Source organism: Stegodyphus dumicola, chromosome 5, assembly GCF_044657685.1.
Source record: "Stegodyphus dumicola isolate Sdum_Otavi_A_Nest chromosome 5, ASM4465768v1".
Taxonomy (NCBI): Eukaryota; Metazoa; Arthropoda; class Arachnida; order Araneae; family Eresidae; genus Stegodyphus; species Stegodyphus dumicola.
In genome coordinates, this window is record NC_140772.1 from 171,108,604 (window position 1) to 171,128,957 (window position 20,354).

The following is a 20,354-nucleotide window of genomic DNA, read 5'->3' on the forward strand; positions in this document are numbered from 1 at the left end:
ATGACTGGCTTCATGATATTGGAATTTGCAGGCAAATATTCACTGAATGTGGCTCATTTCTATGATGTCAAATTTGTTCACATGACAATACAGAAATGAAGTTTTCTTCGATACCAGTTTAGCTTGCTTAATTTCCTGAATTCTTTACATATCTCTCTGTTCACAACAGTGTATTTAGAAGATCTGTTGTTTTTGCTATTGAGCAAGTCATTAGTAACCTTCTTTTCCCACACAGTCAACAAAATATTCCTTTTAGGATGGGGAAAGGGGAAAAAATTGAAAGAAAAAACACGTTACATTAAATAAATCATAATTAACTTCCAACTAAACAATACAGATGTGTTCCTGGCAACAGGGTTGCAAGATCACATAGATCAATTTCCCAACTCGCATAATCACTGAGTAAGGAGAAGTAACCAATCAGCACATAGATCATTCATTCATCCAGTCACACTAAGTAATTACTGTTATATGTGTAGTTAGAATAGTTTTTAACTGAAAGTCACAGGTATTAGGCAAATTAAAATTTCGATTTGTATCTTTTCCAACCTCTCTTGTGATAACCAGCTGTAACTAGTAAGAATCCAAAATTTAAAATGCTCATAGATACCTCGCCTGTTTGCTAGAAATTATGCATAAAATGGATTTCAGCTATTTAAAGTAACATATAAAAATTATCAGTGCAAGCAGAAATTTCACAAAACGTGATAGGGAAAAAACATGATAAGAGATATTTTCAAATTATCAAGATTAAAAAAAAAAAAAATAATGCTACTGCCTATAGATAATTCCCGGTTTCCTAATTTCCTTTCAAAAGACCTATTTCAGGTTTGTTCTTTCACTTGTAGACTATATTCATCGGAAATCAGTTCACAATATTTGTCTTTCTTGTTCGTTCAATGATGAGACCTTGGTTTAAGCTTAAAATACAACTTAAATGGCTTTTAAACTGTAAAATGCAACATCAGCTTAATTAACAAACATTTAAAAAATGAATTCCAGATATTTTCAAAACATTCTAAGTAACAATGGCAGATGTGCATTACTCTGGAAATGGGTACACCTCATCATAAAAGTATTTATATTATAATTAAGGATTCATACCTCAGATTTTTTTTAAAGCTTACAGACTTATAGATTATATTTTATATTAAAGGGAATAAATTTTGCATTACCAATTTACAACAACGGAAATTTTATCAATATACAAGATTTACATGCTAACAATAACGTCAACTGAAGAAATTAAACCTTTGGCTATGAGCAGCATCTATCAAAAAAATTCTATACATTCCAAATAACTTTAACAAAAAGACATTCAAAAGTTTCATCAAAATCTGTTCATACAGAATCTTTTAATACATTAATTTTTTGTGCAAGCAATAACGAAAACAGTGTTCCAGAAATTAAGTCTCACATTATTTATTTTGACTGAAAATTTAAGTTGAACATCAAAGAAAATTTAGACTGAAAATTTAAATTGAACATCAAAGAAAAATGTACTTTATATGACAATTTGAGTATTCTAAATACCAAGGAATATAGTTTCAGTAAAAAAAAAAAAAAAATGTATATTTTGAAAAATGAATTATTCAGGCAAAAGTACAATCAGTAACAAGTACATCACAACATACCACATTTGTCACTAGTGGACGCACTACATGAGTACCACTTGGGGTCTGTGTTACTACTCTAATTTGTTGAGCGGGAACGGCTGTCGAGTTTCTTGACTGGACTACAGTAACAGTGGCAGCTACGGTGAAAAATTATGCTGAATATTATATGATAATGTAATTTAACAACAAGTGAAATAGTTCCATATTGAATTCCGAATAAAACATTAAAAGGGGGAATTCAAACATTAAGAAATTATCTAAAAATTTCACTTGACGTATATAATGAAATATGGCAGAACCAGATTAAAAATAAATAAATCTATATAAATAAAGAAGAAAGTTTGTGCGTTTGTCATCATTTACCCCATTACCTCATTTACTACTACAGCTATCATCGCCAAACTTTCTATGATTCTTTTCTGGATCCTGGAAAAAGTTGACGTCACTTAAAAAAAAAAAAAAAAAAGTAGCTAAAATGAGAGATATTAATTAAAATCTCAGAAAAACGATAATTTTAGCTCTCATTTTTTTCAAAGTGGCAACAGTCTCGCAAGCTGGAGATGAAAATCTGCTTTATTTTGAAAGTTGTTGCCACTGCTCACTTTCAAATCTTGGAGTTTGTTAATAAAAGAATTTAATAATTTTTAATTTAATACAACAATGAAATAAAAATAGCACTGGCAAACATTAAATACATTATTCCTGGTTAAAAAAATTCATGGAAAGCTATTTCAACTATTTCCATCTTCCTATGGCTTTAATCAGCCGAAATATTAATTAAAAGCTTTAAAAGCACTAATTTTCACACTCACTTTTCCGAGTAGCAACAGTCTCAGGCTATAATAATATGTGCATCTCCAAATCAAATAATGGTGGTTCAGTGAGTTCACTAATTTTAACACTTTTACATTTTTAACAATATTTTAATTACTATATACAGAGCATATTCTTAGGCTGCCGCTTTCAACATGAACAAACTTTATTCTCTACAACTAAGCAAGCAACAGCGCCCTCTAGCCTTTTTCTTCAAATTACACAACACAGGCGTCGGAGATAAAATGCTTTTTATTTCAAAAAGTGTTGCTACTGCTCGCTTTCAAATCGTAGAGTTAGTTAATAAATAGTTTGAAAGTTTTACAAAACCTATGCATATAAAGAAGAATGCCTGTTTGTTCGCGTTATTGATTTCTGATCAATTAACGATCAATTTTTTGCCGTGTTTAATTGACTAAATATGAATATAGGTGAAATATTGGATGAAACTTCAGCTTTTATGACCATTTGATTACAAAGACGATAATCATTAAAAAATACATGCCACTGTTGCTGATATTACAAGAGAGAATTAGCTTTTTTTTCTATCGAAATTTTTTATGTGGGTTCCATATCATATCAGACTGAAAAATGTATGACTATGAATCATATTTTTTGCATCAGTAAGTTGCGTTCACAAACAACGTGGTCACGCATTCGCGCGTTAACCAATCAGAAGCGAGTTCAAAAGCGGCATTTGCTGGATGGCGGGAGACTGCGTAAGTTGACTCAACTTTTTGATGTGTCAGTTTCAGGCATCTCATTTCAAACATCCAGTTTATACCATGGTTTTTTTAAATGACAGTGCTTTCAAAAATTCTTCTTCATGGGAAAAAAGGTCAAATGGACTAATCTTAATAAAATGTCAGATTAAATTTTAAAAAAATTGCATACACTAATAGAATAAATAGCTTTATAAATAATTTAAAAGAAAATTCTCAAGTTTATTAGTAATAAACCTTAATAATCAACCATAAATGATACATAATTGATAATTTTTACAGAATAATCTAAAGCAATAGATTGTTGTGAGAAAATAGTAATGGATTTTGAAATCCCAGATTCTGAATTTTTCTTAAAATAAATCGACATCAATTTAAGGTTGCTCTTGTTGCCTAGTGGATAAAATGTTGGCTTTTTGAGTTAAAGATTTTGGATTCAAGTGTCACCAGAGTGGTGTTCTAATGAAATTGGTATTTTAAAAAAAAATATTTACAGAAAATATTATGGCTAGTTTCACAGTAGCCCAGATGGAATGTGATGTGTGAAAACAATGCTTCCCTGCAAGGTATCATACCAAGGAGGTAACACGCTCAAGTAGTTTTTTCCTACCTTTGATGATGATACGAATATACTTTTTTTAAAAATCCATCGCAAATTTAATTTTTTTTGGAAGGGGGGACACAAGAAACTTGCATTTATTTTTCATTTCATTCATTATTCATACAAACCTAATTTTCACTTGGCATTGTGAGCATTATCCTTTTTTTGACAATAAGCCTTTGGAATAATTCATAAGATCTGACTACTATGATCTGATTCTATTTCGGCTGACACGAGACTAGCAAAAACGATACTGGTATTAGTATAAAGTTGCTGTTTCGTTTAATTAAAAAATTTATTGAGTTCTGAATTTTAAATAATTGGTGACAAGTAAACCATTTGTTTAAAAAAATTAAGAAAACTTATTTATACAGAAAAGAAGCTCACAAGTATGTACTTGATTTCATGTAATATTTCTATTTATTTTAATGGCTTCATGTTTGTTTTTCTTAACATGCATGAGCACTTTCAACAAGTTTAATCTTGATGTTAATTTTTCATTAATTTAAAAAACTTTTGCATGAGCATTAGCAAATTTGCTAATTGTGGAATTCAATTTTTAACGCAGAAAAAGAAATATTATATAAAATGCAGTTGTTTCAATGAGTGTTGGATAAAAGTGACATTATAAAATAAACCATTAGATAGTGGCTGTTTATTAATATATGAATGACTAATTGAAGTAATTACTATTACATTTAAGGTAAAAAATATGTACATAAAGCAGAAACTAAAATATTTTTTTAAATTGATGTTGTTTATTTAACTTAAAAATAACTGCTTTTTTAAGTGTGATATTTAATTTGGTAAAGCTGTAAATCCTACATTATATTTAAAAAAAATATATTTTTATTGCATTATTTAAAACAATTAAGAGAAGTTTATTTAAGGAAGTTCATACATCATGTGAAAACCTCTATGGTATTCTACCACATGAAAAATTTACTCTCCAAATCAGAATCATACAATTAGGATCTTTTAATTATCATTCAGCAAAATTCATAAATAAATTAAATTAGATATATACAGCGATTCTTTTCGGGATATATAGTCCAAACGATTCTTTTCTGGGATATTCTGACAAAAAATAGTTTTCTGCTCTTGAAAAAATAGTTCAATGAAATTCATCGAATTGATGAGGTGTCATGCGAAGGTAATTAAGAGAAATTTCGTTTTGTTCAAGCGCATTACTTCAATTAAATTTCTTGCATCTCTTTACTGCAGTCATTTCTCACATAGTAATATAAACCACTGCATTCTGCTTCTCGTATACAAAGCAAGAAGTAAAATAAGTTTTAATCGAGCAGAAATTAAATCCATTTTAGTTAAATCGTAAAATGTCAAAATACCACACAAAAATTTCATGTTTTCCCCAAGTTTCCGATATGAAGCGCCATCTAGTGCAAGCATATGCCAACTTTTAAAGGGAAAGTTGCCGCGCTGGTCCGAACTGGCATACGCTGAAAGTGTTTTTTTACACTTTGCCGCTTCACGCCCCAACGGACCAGTATGAATGCAGCTTTACCAGAGAAGGATTATAGCGGTATCATTTTCTCTGCTGTTAGATACATTACTCTCAATTTATTCAATTAATTTAATTGGTGTCAGTACTTAAGCTAGTAAATAAATAAAAAATACCAAGGAAAGTTTTTACCTTAAAAAAAGAAAAGAAATAAAAAAAGGGAAAAATTACAAAACATTTAAGATATTATGAGTTTATTAAAAGTAACAACATCTATTAAAGATGGATTATTTTAAAGAGAAAGAAATTAATGACTTTGCAAGTAATATTATAAGCAGATTAGAACTTGAACTTCAAATACTAAACCACACATAATGAGAATTCTCTGACATTTTAAATAACATATACATAAAGATAAAATTAATAGTTACGCTTAGTAACTGTTGCTCCAGTGCTGGCTGGGCTCATTGCTAACCGAACAAGAGTTTGTGCTTGTGCTAAAAACAAAATGATATAATAATGAATCATTTGTTTCGAAATATGCAAGATAAAATATTTTAAACATCTGTATTAGTTTAATAAATTAAAAAAAATTAATTCATGGTTTGAATCATACATTCATGAAAGTTCAAAATGCTAAAATTCTGCTTGTGTAACAAACAGTTAAGTATACATTTTGAAATCGCTCATTCAGAAGCATTTTGAATCATTACAAACAGAAAATTAAAATTTTTGAATCATACCGGTTGTTGAAACTACTGCTGCTGGTGCTGTTATAAGTGGTGATACTGTAGCAGCATTTTGCGTATTAACTGTAGATGTTGTGGTTGGTTGATTAACAGGTGCAGTGTTAGAAATAGGGACAGGAGCAGCAGGAATCGGATGCTGAGAAGCCCCAGTTCCAGCCATCTGTGGCGAAGTTGGAGGCATATCATATTTCTGGAGTTGAACTAAGTATGTATCAGCTACAAATTAAAAAAACACAAAATAAGATAGGCAGAAGAAAAACACCACACACTAAATTTTATAAACAATATTGTCATATCCTTCTTTTTCTTGGGCGTGTAGATTCTGGACATGTATTTACTTCCTACCGTAGACGTATCGTATTGTATGCGTTGCATAAAACAGCCATTTTAACGGCAAAAAATTTTATTAACACACAAATAAAAATAATAAGTACAAACGATTAACACACAAGTATAACTTCGTATTTTGCATCCAAGCTGACATAAAACACGTTTCCTTCGTTACTTCGCTACTACCTACTAACTACTCTTCTCTAGTAAGTCTCATGAGAGAGAGGCGTTGCAGGCCGTTCAGCTAAACTGCACGTGCGTGGTCATCATGTCATGACGTCACGTCAATATATTGTTACATTTTTCTAATTTTTCACCTATAGAAGTATGCATTTGTAAATGTAATTCACACAAAGGTTTTTATGTGTTACAATGAAGTTAAAAAATAAGCTTTGTTGACAAACATTTCTTAATGAGCCACTTTATAAAAATTTAAAAGCAGTGTTTATGAAATGTAGTTAAGAAAGAAACATGCCATCAAACCTGATTTAAAAGATTTATAGAGAGATTAATGAACTGAAGGCTATTTACATAATAATACAATAAAAAAAGTATCCCATAAGATTATTACTTTTTAAATTTTTTTACAGGAAAAGTTACCTGTTGGAACTGTTCCCCAATGAACTTCTAAAGAATGTGTGGAGGCACGTATCAGCTGAACACGTGAAGGAGCTGCCGGCTTTTCAGTCTCTAAAAACCATAAATCTTTGCAACATACCTGCAAGTACATGACTTCAAATATAAAAAAAAAAAAATGTATGGAGAATAAAATATATACATAATTCTCTTTCATATAAAGTAAGAGACTTTACTACGGAGGAAAAAAAATAAGTTTAAATGGTGTTTTCAAATGATACATTCTTCTAGAAAACATTTAATTTAAATAGTCAGATTAGGAGACATCTGCAACTGCTTAATCTGTGTTCACTTTTTGCCACAAAGAAACCAAGTTTCAATTTTCAGGAAAATTAACATGCTAATTTTTCTCAAAACATCAATTGATTACCAACACACTGTAACAAATTTTTATTGAAGAAGCAATTAATTTTATTACAGAAGTAATTTAACAGTTCTTGTGCATGCATCAGGGCTTTTATTTTATAGTAAACAGGGGTTGTGAAATTCCACAAAATTTTCCTTCTGAATATACATTCCAGTGAAATAATTTATTTATTCATAGCTTCACAGATGCACTATCTTAACATAAATGCACTTTGTAGTCAGTTTATTTGCCATAAAATGAGTAAACATTGCTACAAACACAGATAAGTTACTAAAACTAGCATTCGTAAACATTCTTTTCAAGTCAAAAAATGAAAAATATGGTAAAGAAAAATTAACTAAAAACCATTAGTAATACAAATTTTTAGGCATTTTATTAAATTTTTAATCGAGATGCACAACTGCATAATAAAATAGCAGAATAAGCATAGATATTAAATTCAGGGAAAACTTACTGTGGGTAATTTTTTTAAATAGTATTTATTTTTCTTAAATTTAAGAGCAATTTTGCTACCTGACAAAACAATTTTCTGCAAAAATATTTAAATCTATTTTTACAAAACTTCAGCATGAACAACAATGAACTAGTGCATTTATTCCATTTGCCAAACTACCAACTGGGTATGTATCTTATCTGCACAGTAGTCCAATCTTCCAATTCACAGATAACAATATTCATTGCTTTATAAATTTTCATTGTTATAAAGCAATGAATATTAGCATTATTTGCTACACTTCACTTAACAATTAACAACTATGGACACCTGCTTTGGCATAAGTCCAACCTATAGCAAAACTTGTCAGTGGACATTATTAACAAATAAACATTTTCACATTTAAACATTCAATGCAATTAATTTAATGACATTTAACATAAAATCCATAATATATAAAATTGAATAATTAAAAAAACTTATTACAATCAAATTTTTCTGAATTAACACGATTATTTAATTAGAAATTTTCCTCTTATTACTCAAACTACTACATTAATAAATCTATTTAAATATTACCGAAGGAAATATTTTAAATCATAAATAATTATAGAAGAATTTAAAATCCATAACTCAGATATCTTTATGAGATTTCTGAATTTTGATTTCTACAGGGAAAAAAAAAAAAAAAAAAAAAAAAAAATGCCAACTTTTGAATGTTTCTTAGGCTCTGTCTGTATGACGCAGTTAGCATCGTAGTTTCGTGTAGAGTTCCTGGGGTTCTAACCCAGTTAATATACTTTAAGGTTCCAATAAGCACTAAAGCATCAGTGCTAAGTTACTTTGTATCAAGTCTCACTAGATACAAAGAATATGTTTTACATTAATTTTTACAATTTTGATGTTTTACATTAATTTTTACAATTTTGTGCTTTATCTTGTGACCACAGTAAGGATTAATGAAAGGCAATAACTTGCTAGACAGCCTTAGTCATTTGAGATTTACATGGCCACTATTTTTTTTTTTTAATATTTCTTAAAGCACTATTCAAATCACAATCTAATAACATTTCACAGTTTCAAAGACATATAATGTATGTCACTGATTAGTAATGTAACAGGGTTGCCACTCATACAAGAGAATGAAATTCCCTGACTTTTCCAGGTGTGTTTCAAGAAAATTCCAGTCTATCCGCATAATGTACTTTGGCTACGCTAAGAGGTAAATTAATTATGGTATTACTTGTATTGTGTAGCAAATTCACTTAATTATTCAATAAATCCCAGAGGACATTTATTCTTAATTATTCTTGGTATACTTTGTTTGATAATTTTGTTTACTTTTCCACAGAGGACATTATAGTACAGGCTCAAATCATAAGCAAGTAATTCATTTACATAATAATAAGTGTACATATCTTTGAAGAATAATTTTCTTCTTCAATACATTCTCCATTCATTTAAAAAATTTTGTATTTAATTCGAGATTCTAAAAAATGCATTTAAAATGTATACAAGAAGCTGATAATTTTATTTCTTTAGTAATATGAGCATTCAGAATAAATATGAAATGATATATGGTCAGGAATGGTTACAGAACCAATGTGGCAAAATTTTTAGATTTTAATTGCATTCTGAAAAATATAGAAATGGCAAAACGTTTAGAATTCAGGACCACTGGCAGCAAAATTTAGGAAGACAGCAGAATTTAGTATCCACGGAGATTGCATTAGATAGGAAAATGCTTAGCGCTAATCCTGTGTACGATGCATTGAGACATACATGATAAATTTTTTAAATTGTCAGTTTTCAATTCCTTTATTAATAGGAAGTTTCCTTTTTATGAATGACTTTCCATAGGATAAGATTAGAAGTGTTTTTGATATAGTCCATGCTTGTGTCTAGTGAAAAGGAAGATAAAATAAAAGGAATAAAAAGGAAAATAAAAGGAAGATAAAAATGTTAAGAAAAAGATTTCTAGAGTCAGAAGTAAAATATTTATATATTATATTTTAATTATCTTTCCAAAAGCTCTCAAGAAAGTAAGACACTCATTAGAAGCTTTCTGTAAAATATATCCATTACATAATAATACCATGAAGATATTTTCATTTCGTCACATTTTTCTGGAATCTTCTAGAATCATAGGTCTATAAATCTTGCCTTCAAATCCTTCTAAACTTAAAGTGCAATGCCTAAAATCTTAAAGAAAAATTAACTCTACGAACTCTGCAAGAGCAAAAAGCTAGAAATATTTTGTACAAAAAAAGAAAAAATCAGAGGGAAGGGGAAACGTAAAATTAATTTTAAAGAGAAAACTGATGAATATTCCGAGACAATTACATGGGGGAAAAAACTTCAAAAAATTAAAAAGAAAATATTTTTACTTAATTACATAGCTACTTCATTTTTGCTATGAACTGTTTCGTAAATTGTGCTTTATAGCATTTATTAATCTTGTTTATTTTTTATATAAAAAATATTGTACTACAAGTTACCAAAAGTGAAAGTAATATCACTTTATAATATGATAGTGAGAAATAAAAATGTTATATTTTAATGTTATTTCTTAAACATAATTTCAATATATTACCACTATTTTAACCCGGCAGAAGGCGCGCACCCAACACTGACGTTGGAGATCGCGCGGGGTGACAGCGTCACCCCAATCAGTTTCATTAGGAAAATGTGTTATATATTTTATAGAAATCATTAGATTATAAACAATAATTGTAATATTTCATTTAGAAACTATACTTCTTTACTTAAAAAACTTATTTCAATATTTAAGAAAAAAAATCCATTCAAAATATGTATATACCTAATCAGGAGTCAGAAGCTAACATACACTTCTGGCAAACAATAAGAAGAATGAATTTTACATGAAAAATGATCACATATTTTGCAAGAAATTGTAGTTTTATTGTCTTTGGATCTTGGACACATAGCACGTCGGCCTTTGTGGAGTTTTGGTTTCTTTGATGGGCGTTCTTCTGATACACTAGAAGTCGCATTATCGATGCTTTCATGAACCACTTGAGGAAACATTGACATATTTTTTGTAATCTCTATGTAAGGCCCTGTTATAAGAGATATAGCCAAATTTTTTAGGAATTTTCTACTATTTCCATATTGTAAGGGAGGGGTCTTTGTTGGGAATAAAGCAACTCGGGTATTTATTGCAGTGACGTTCAACACAGTAAAAGACTACCATCGGCCATCTGTTGGTTTTTCAAGATGTCGAATATAACGATAACATTTCATCAACTTTATCTACACCACCTTTTGTTGCATTATAAAAGTAAATTATTTCTGGTTTCTTCGTATCATCACTTTTATCAATGGCATCATCGCAATGCATTGTACATAACAAAACTACACATTTTGATTTTTTAGGCACGTACGATACTATTGTTGTGTTCTTTTAGAACCCAAATATAGATAAATAACAGTTCCTAGTTTTTGTTTGGACGAACTTGGTGGGAATTTCAGCCTTGTTTCTGTTCAGGGTTCCTACAACAGTTAACTTCTTTGACAAAAGTTCTTTTGCTAGAGGATAACTCGTATACCAATTATCCATTGTTACATTTCTGCCCAAACAAAGGGGTGCACAGGCGTTTTGTAATTTCAAATGAAGACTTTTCAAATCTAAAGGGACCTTCTGACTGTTGTCTTGTGTATATCTCCACGTTATAGCTGCAGAAAGTTCTTGAATCTACTAAGGCAAATATTTTGATTCCATTCTTCGATGGGTTGCTGGGTATATATTGACGAAAGGAACACCGCCCTCGAAATTTCTCTAATTTTTCTTTGATAGTAACATATTTACCAATAAGGTATATCTTTTGGCAATTTTCATTGAAATCGGTAAAAAATTCTCTCGCAGCCGCCAGTTTGTCCAATTTTTTCCGAGCTTCACGATTGGTCACACTGTCTAACCGTAGACACCTGAGAAGAAATTTAAATCTTTTATATGACATTGTGTTCCGTAAAATTGCAATGCCTGTTTCAATTTCCAGTAGCCCACAAATCTTGCGTATTTTTGTGACGATTTATGCAAGCCGTACAGATGTAAAAGCCCCAAAAGTGCTCTAATTTCCACATCATTTGTCGTGATATTTTTTCAATATAAATATTTGTACACTCTACAATGGATTGTACCATTTTAGCATTGAAAAACAATTCTCAACTTTCTAGAAGCTCCGTTATATTGCGTGCAGTTTCTTTTAATCCTGCTAAATGAGTTATTATAATTTGAGAAGACCTTTTTCACTTTTTGATTTGGTTTTCCATTCCGCCAAACTCTTATTTTTGCTAATAAAAATACTTTTTACTAAATCAGGATTTCCGTCGTCTTCATCAGTCTGCTCAAATTCTCTTTCGCTGTTGTGAGAACTGTATATTTCTTTATCAGATTAATTTTTACTATCTTGATCAATTTCTCCTTCAGAAGACTCAACTTCATCTAATACATTCCATCTCTTTTTCTTGTTCGGTAAATTTACGTTTGTAAACCATTATCTATCAAATAATCCAACAGAACCACAACGGAAACACTCGAGAGCACGAAGCTAAACTTCTATTAATGAAAATTTCGAAGCAGTAACTGTCACACGGGGTGACTCAGTCACCCCATTCCCTCATGGATTCCAAGAAACGATTGCTTCTCTCGCAGAAAAGAAAAACAAGCAAAAATAACAATACACATTCCAAGAGGAGTGTCAAACAGGAGGATACTAAAAGGATGATTCATTAAAATGAAATATTTCCGGTTAGGATTGTTGATTTTTGACGCATGGGGTGACTCTGTGCCCCGCATGACTTCTCCCGGGTTAATGAAATTTATCAATGTTATAAATGTTTAAAAAAATTCCCAGATCTCCAAATTAAAAATTATCTATAGAAATTGATCAACAAAATGTTGATTAGTCACCATATTTAGAACCGTTTAATAAACAAATTCACATTCCAAAAAGTTGCTTAGGATCTCTTCATTAGAAGGAATGAAATAATTTTGAAATGCTTACGTTTCACTTCTTGCCCGGAAACTCGAGTATCATACTGTTTATATTAGAAACAGGAACAAATTATAACTCATTCAAAACATAGCCATGTTTATCAGTGAATCGCCAAAAATATTCCTCCAAAACACAAATTTACATTCTAAAATGACACTCGCATACATAGATATAAATTTCAGATTAAAATTAAAGATCTACCAATTTTGGCCAAAATTAAGGACTTTTAAGGACCATAAATTGAGTCCAAATAAACCTACACACTTTTAAGGACTCATAAGGACTGTATGAACCATGGAGGTAGGAAAGGGAGGAGGGGCTAACCCGCACTAAAAGTTAAGCACTGCTTTGAAGCTTGGGTCACCAGATGGAGTGTTCTTTGTTTACATTCAGAAGCTCGCTTGACAAGATTCTGATAGTATTTCGACACACGACAGTCCCATGGAAATTGAAAAAAGGACACTTTCGCATGAAAGAAACATTTAATGAGAGCAATTATTAAACAATATTTGCAAATAAGATACTCTTATTTTTGCAAAAATGTTGTAAATAACCCAGTATCTATGCGTCAGTTGTACACAAAACTTATCTTATTTCATGGTCAGTGATTAATAGAGTTAGTTTTAAGGGAAAAAATAAAGTTTTCTCTCTCTTTTTTAAAATTTTATTTAGCAACATGTTTAGCTGATTACTAAATGTAATAAAAAATTATGAATGAAAAATCTCTGTTACTCAATACATATACTTGAGTAGTGGTCCTCTATTTTTGAAAGTTTCAAGACATGAAAAAGTGTTATAAATTTGTATATCAACATACTTTGTATATTGTTACCTTCTGGATTACCTCACAGTATGGAAATTTCAGGTAAGTGAATTTAGATAAATTAGTTGTTTTAACTGTTTTAAAAAAATGAAGCTATTATGCAGAGTAAGGCAATCAAGATTGCGATCTGAGTTAATTATGTGAATTGGATAATTATTATTTATTATATTATCAAAGAATTATTAATGTCATTGTGGAGGAATTTTGAAGAAAAAATGACCTTTGAGTGGGTATTAAAAATAATACTTATAATTTTCATGCAAATTATATTCATATATATTTTTTATGTAAAACTTTCGGGTGTATGCTAAATTTCAGGTAAGTGAATTTAGATAAATTAGTTGTTTTAACTGTTTTAAAAAAATGAAGCTATTATGCAGAGTAAGGCAATCAAGATTAATTATGTGAATTGGATAATTATTATTTATTATATTATCAAAGAATTATTAAACTGTGTAAAATTGCTAAAAGAGATCTGCCAAAATTTATTTTCTACAAGATTTGAAAAGTTTGAAACTTGATGGCTAAATGTAAATATAATTACTTTACACGAAAAATATAGTGAATGCACAGAAATTAAAGATTTGCACATGCTGGAAATGAAAAAAAGGAAATATGTATGGGTATTTATGCATGTGCTTGCAAAAAAAGCATGTATCTGCCTTTGACAAAATACTTAAATATTCATCAAATTATTTATAAATGTATTTGAAATGAAGAATTTATTCACTTATAAACAACTGTGAAAGTACTGTGAAGAAATCTAATGATTAAATGTATCTAATTTATAATGATTATAAATGTTATCTAAATATATAATAACCTTAATATTGAATTATAAACATAAATTGAAATCCTGTTGACAAATACGTTATAAAACTATTTAAGCAAGAATTGTTCGTATTGGAAAGCAATCTGTTAAAAGGTATTGTAAAGCAAATGCTATGAGATGCGCACTTAAGAACGTAATAAAGAGTTTTGGAATATGTATTGTTGAAATGAAGAGTAAAAAAAAAAAATTTTATAAGTATAATTAAAAGATTATTCCCCTTACATTTTATAATAACTCAGTTACAAGTTTTAAATAATACTTTAAAAAAAAAAAAAAAAAAAAAAAAAAAAAAAAAAAAAAAAACTTATTTTATTCCCTTTCAGAAATGTTCAGAGAAAGTCAAGTACTATTTAAAGTATTTCGCTAATTCCTAATAATTCTCTAATTTAAAATAAACCGAATAGAGCATTAATTATAAATTGACTTACATTTTTCGATTTAAAAGATGCCTCAGAAGCCAAAAAATCATGTCATATTTAAGAAAGTATTTTAGGAAGAAGCTCTATAAAGAGAAAAGAAATAATGCATAATTTTAATATTAATAATACAATAAACTTTGATTTAATTTTTGTACCTTAACCGAATAAAATCGAATTACCTTAATTTTTTTTTCTAATATAATTAACGAAAACTTGTGAAAATATTTCATTCAAATTAAACCATTCTGAGAAAACTGACCTGTGAAAAGTATAGCATTTAATTCCGTTCAGAATGAAATGCTGTTTAAAAATACGTTGCTTTCACATACTTAGGACTCTGAAGTGTTGTAAAAAAAGAAAATATATACATTTATATGTATATTTACGACGTAATTACAAAATATTTACATCCGAACGCGTATAATACCATAGAACTCAATGGTAAATGACCCAATGTTTTGGTCACCACGTAGGGATCGCCGGTGCTTCAGAGCAGGGTACGGGAGAAACTTGTTTAGGGCGACTCCATCTTACTTCCTAACTCCATGGTATGAACCCTGTAAAGCAATGCTGTAAGTACATTATTAACATTCCCACACAATTGTATTGCTTTAGAATCATTATCTAAGAATCATACAAAGAATTCATTAAATTAGAAATATTTTTTATTTATGGAAATACGGATTGTATGTGTAACATTACTGAAGCCTCCCAGCACTTTCTAGAATATGTATTCCATTAAAATTCTATACACAAAAGATCTTCTTTCCGTCCCCCCTCCAAAAAAATTTCATGGTAATCTGAATAGAAATGCTTAGCACTTAATCTATTAACAGCAGACACCTTTTTTCAAAAGTGGTACTTTACTTTTAGTTATATACAAATGCAAAAATTTTACTCTTCAATTTTTGTACAGCCCCTGAATATGATCTTAAAAATTAAATATCTTGGCTACTTTTTGGTTGTACAGGATTCATACATTTTTTAAATTTTACATTTTATAACAAGCATAGCTTAAATTTCAATACGACAAAAGATGAATATCTCTATCTAGGACCAATAGTTACAAAAATAAAGGAAGAATAAGGTCCCCCCTCACGAGAAATTATTCCTTCATATAAAAAAAGCTTGTTTCAAAGACCTTAAAAAATCTAACAGAAAAAGAAGCCTCAATTAATACTAGGAATCAGAAAAAGTAACTGCATCAATATTTTTACAATACTTTTATAAAAATCTTACTCATAATAAAATTCAACAAAAGCAGACTACTGACTCATATGAAAATCTGATTCAGTTCCTTTTTCTTTTTAAATAAATGTAAGCAATAAATAAAATCTAAATAAATGTAATACTTCGAAATTCATTGCGACTATATCTTTAAACTGAAAATAATAAATTATTAAATTACAAATGGGAAAGAATTATACTTCAAAATGAAACCAGGAGGGGGATGCATTTTTAAATACTTGTTTAATTTGTGCAATGCATACAAAAAATCATGAAGATTTAAATAACTGAAGTTAGACTTAATTTACAGAGCAGGAAAGGGGGTAACAATTTTATATTTATTAAATTTTGAATAACTCTTACTCATCGAGTCAGTAGTTTACACCTGGCTGATACTATTTAAAAAAGACGGGGAGAAACTAGAAAACTTTGGATCGATAAACACCACCTGGTTATTCCAAGCTTTTCTATACCCATCTCGTCCACTCCATATATACAATCGGGAATTGATGGCAACAGAGCAATGGCCAGCTCGAGCTCGGGGAACAGCTTCTTCGAATCCATCCATGGCAAGTGGCTCCCAAGTCATAGTTTCTATTGAAAGATTATAGCTTTTTACTATTATTTATTATAAATTAATAAGTTCTAGTTATGAAATTCATAAGTATTATTATTTAAAAAATTAATAACTTATGCAACCATAGCTTAATATAAAATAGATATTACAGGACTTTCATACAAAGTAATAAATAAGGAAGAAATTCAAAGATTGATTACCGTGACATCAACAGAACATTATTGCTAGGTAACAAGACCTTTCACACAACATCAAAATTTGGAATAAGGACATAGCTAAAAAATTCCAATTTTAAGCTAACACTAACATATAAAAATGAAATTGACCATTCAAACAGAAATAAATGAGGTCATTTTATCGTCATGAAGTGCTGCCAGGCCATTCTTAGAAAAGCATCACATATGACACAGAAAGGTAAAGAACTTTAGTGTTTTTATTTACTTCTTTATATTAATTATTATTATTATTCATGTGTTAAAATAAGCAGTAGTTTGTTTCACTACTCAGGTAAAAGTGCATTTTTTAAAAATAAAAATGGACAATAAATTTTCTTTTTAAAGGAAATTCAGAATTTTTTTTAGCAAACTTAAAAATTCTCACAGCATCTGGGCAGATATCAGTACATGCAAGATTATCTTTCCAGGAATAGTTATGCCTTTCAGGATTGCAATCCTCCAAAATTTTTGAGGTTGAATGTGCCAATGAAGCTTAGAATAAAAATAGAATAGAATAGCTAGTTAGAATGACAAACTGTAATTCTCAGAGCATTTATAATGTGAATTCTCCAGTGACTTATGCTATGATGGTAGTGACATTTAAGTCAGAATTTCAATGGAGCTTCAAGAAATCACAAAAAAAATTTACAGATTACGATCTTAATGTTTTCTGAGTTTGAATGTGCCAATGAAGCTTAAAAGACTATGGCAAACTGTAATTCTCAGAACATATATACAGTCAAAAGTCGTTAATCCGGACTCGTCGGGACTTTGGCGATTCCGGATTATCGATTTTCCCGGATTATAGATCATCAATTTAAATCTGGTAAGATGGCATGCAGAAATTAGAAAATTAAAAATATGAAACCGTAATTTATGAAATAAAGAATAATTATGATCTAAAGGGTATCAAAATTTACAAAAAAAAGCTTAATATTTCTTTGTTTACTTTATTAAACATTTCTTTCAATGTAAGTTGTTTAAGTTGCTTCGTTTTTTATGTGATAATACATTCTCTTTAATTCTTTAAACAGACATAATTTCTTGTTCAGTTACAAAGTTCCGCTGTTCAAGTCCTATAATTGCGGTGTCGAGAATACCGACTAATTTGTCAATCAAAATTTTTTCGTTTTCAATAACCTCCGTTACTTTCTTCGCTATCGGAAGCGAATTATAATGACGAGGAATTTGATTTAAATCATATCAAAGATGGAGTACATCGAGATGATATACTACATTTAGTAAGGAATTATAAGCCAAATAAAATAAAAACATTTGCTCTGAAGATAAGGATAGTGCTGACAGATCAACTTCCAATTCATTGCGCGGCCGACGCCGCGGCTTTAAAGATAAACAAAGGATATGCCTTTATCCATTTTTTGTAGCAATTCCACATTTTGTTTAATAGACTTCGAAACATACTTTCGCTTTGTAGATCCTTTACATATTAGTAAATATATATCAGAAATTCTATTTGACATAATCAAAAGTTCAAGCTTACTTTTATAAAATTGCTCTAACAGTCTGCAAAAAATAATAAGCCGAATCCAGTTCGAAGATTAAGGAACAACGCAGTCTGCAACATTAACTGAAATAGATAATTAAATAATTTTAGCTTAGCTTTTACTGTCCGTTATACATTAAATGCGCACTCGTAAACGTATTTTGCACACGCGTACAAGCATATTCTCAGCCGTAAAGGCCTTACGCGACGCATGCGCAGAAAATTTAAAGCTTTGAGGTCCGGATTATAGATCATTCCAGATTAAGAGTGTCCGAATTAACGACTTTTGACTGTATAATGAATTCGCCAGTGACTTCGATTATGGTATGTGACGTTTAAGTCATAGTTTCAATAGAGCTTCAAGAAATAACAAAAACTTTTCAGATTATGATCTTAAAGTTTCAAGATAGAATTTCTTACAACACTGCTAACAGTACGGTACGTACCAATGGAATAAATTCAAGAAATCATGCTTGAAATCAATGCTATTGAAAATAACACATTTTGTGCAAATTTACTTACTACACACTATTTCCCCAGGGGAAGTTATTAGCTCTTATAAAGTGATTGGATGTGTTATTTAGTGAAAGTATTTTATTTACATGCAAATTTTTATAAGTTAATTGAAGAAAACATCCCAGGAGTTTGGGACCTTGTCGTGGTCTGGGGGCTCCTTCTAAGGGGGGAGGTCTAATCCAAACTCCATATAGAGTGCTTGAAAATGGATGAAAGTGTGCAGGCAGAGACTGCTGTTCAATCAGAACTTATTGAGGAAGCTCGTTCACTTATTAGTGAACTAGTTAGAAATAGAGAACCTGAAAGGAAAATTAGAACTGATAAAGAAACCACAACCTTTAACCGAAAAGTCTGCTGAAATTGTTCAAGAACAAACAGTTGAAAAGAAATTGAATCAAAAGAAGGATAAATTTAAGAAAAAAGAAGAACACGTAGCGTTGTTATATCCTACGGTGAAAGGGGTTTCATCTGAAGAAGTGAAAATGAAGGTGGTTGAAACAATAGATCCAGCTCAACTAAAGATTGAAATAAAAAATGTGAGAAAAATTAACAACTGAGGAATTGTTATAGAATGTGTAAATAAAGAAGTTGAAATTTTAGAGGATGAAATAAGATCAAATATTTTGTTGAAACAAGATGCTGAAACAAAGGCTCCAAAAAAGAAACATCCAAAGATAATATTATATAATATAGAAGCTGATTTAAAAAAGAAAGAGATTCAAGAATCAGTGATTAAACAAAATCACATTTTTTAAAATGGAGGTTTTGAACTTTTGTTTTCAATTAAAGCAAAAAATAATAAGTTGCATTGGGTGGCTGAAGTTCAGCCTGCTAAATTCAAATCTGTATTAAATCAAGGGAAAATTAACTTGAAATGGTTTCGAATATCAATTAAAGAGTACTTGAATGTTGTTAGGCGATTCAAGTGCCAAGAAGTGCTAGATGTGCTCGAAAAGGACACAATCATTGGGAATGTAAGGAAGATCCAGAATGTATAAACTGTATGGAAGCCAATAAAAAATATAAACTTGGGTTAGATTCTAGACATTCCAGTCTAGATAAAACTTATGAATGTCTAAAAAGATAATATGATTTATTGATTAGAAGAACTGATTATGGTTAATGGTCCTATTAAATAAATATGCAAAGGATTTGTATTTTTGTTTGAAACTGTAATAAGTTATTAATATGATTCTTAGTTTCGTTATTATTGGACTTGTAAGAAAAGAATATTTTTAGTCTTTGTTTCAATTATAAAATCATTTTTGTTATTAAAGAAAATGATCCAATTTTTTTATGAAATACAAGTTGTATAAAAAATGATTGATTATAGTTTTGTGATCCTAAATAGGATATTTTATGTAAAATTTTATTGTATAAATGCAAATTTAATGATTTGTATTTGTGATTTTGATTAATAAAAAGATATTTGTTGGCGAGGTCAATGGATCTTTCGGCTAGTAGCGGGTACAGTATGGTGGTTGGATTTTATCC

At 29.7% G+C, this 20,354-nt stretch overlaps 1 protein-coding gene across 2 annotated transcripts in view; it reads right to left on the bottom strand.

Annotated features, from left to right (window-relative positions):
* The window catches only part of Hcf (Host cell factor), a 188,344-nt gene that overhangs the window by 123,862 nt on the left and 44,128 nt on the right, over positions 1–20,354 (bottom strand). The window contains exons 5-9 of one of the 2 annotated variants that reach the window (XM_035371276.2): positions 16,494–16,642; positions 6,894–7,011; positions 5,958–6,179; positions 5,646–5,711; positions 1,635–1,753 (exon numbers count right to left, since the gene is read on the bottom strand). In XM_035371276.2, the coding sequence (XP_035227167.1) occupies positions 1,635–1,753; positions 5,646–5,711; positions 5,958–6,179; positions 6,894–7,011; positions 16,494–16,642 (674 nt within the window). The remainder of the gene's footprint in view (positions 1–1,634; positions 1,754–5,645; positions 5,712–5,957; positions 6,180–6,893; positions 7,012–16,493; positions 16,643–20,354) is intronic. The other variant, XM_035371277.2, reaches the window with a different exon arrangement.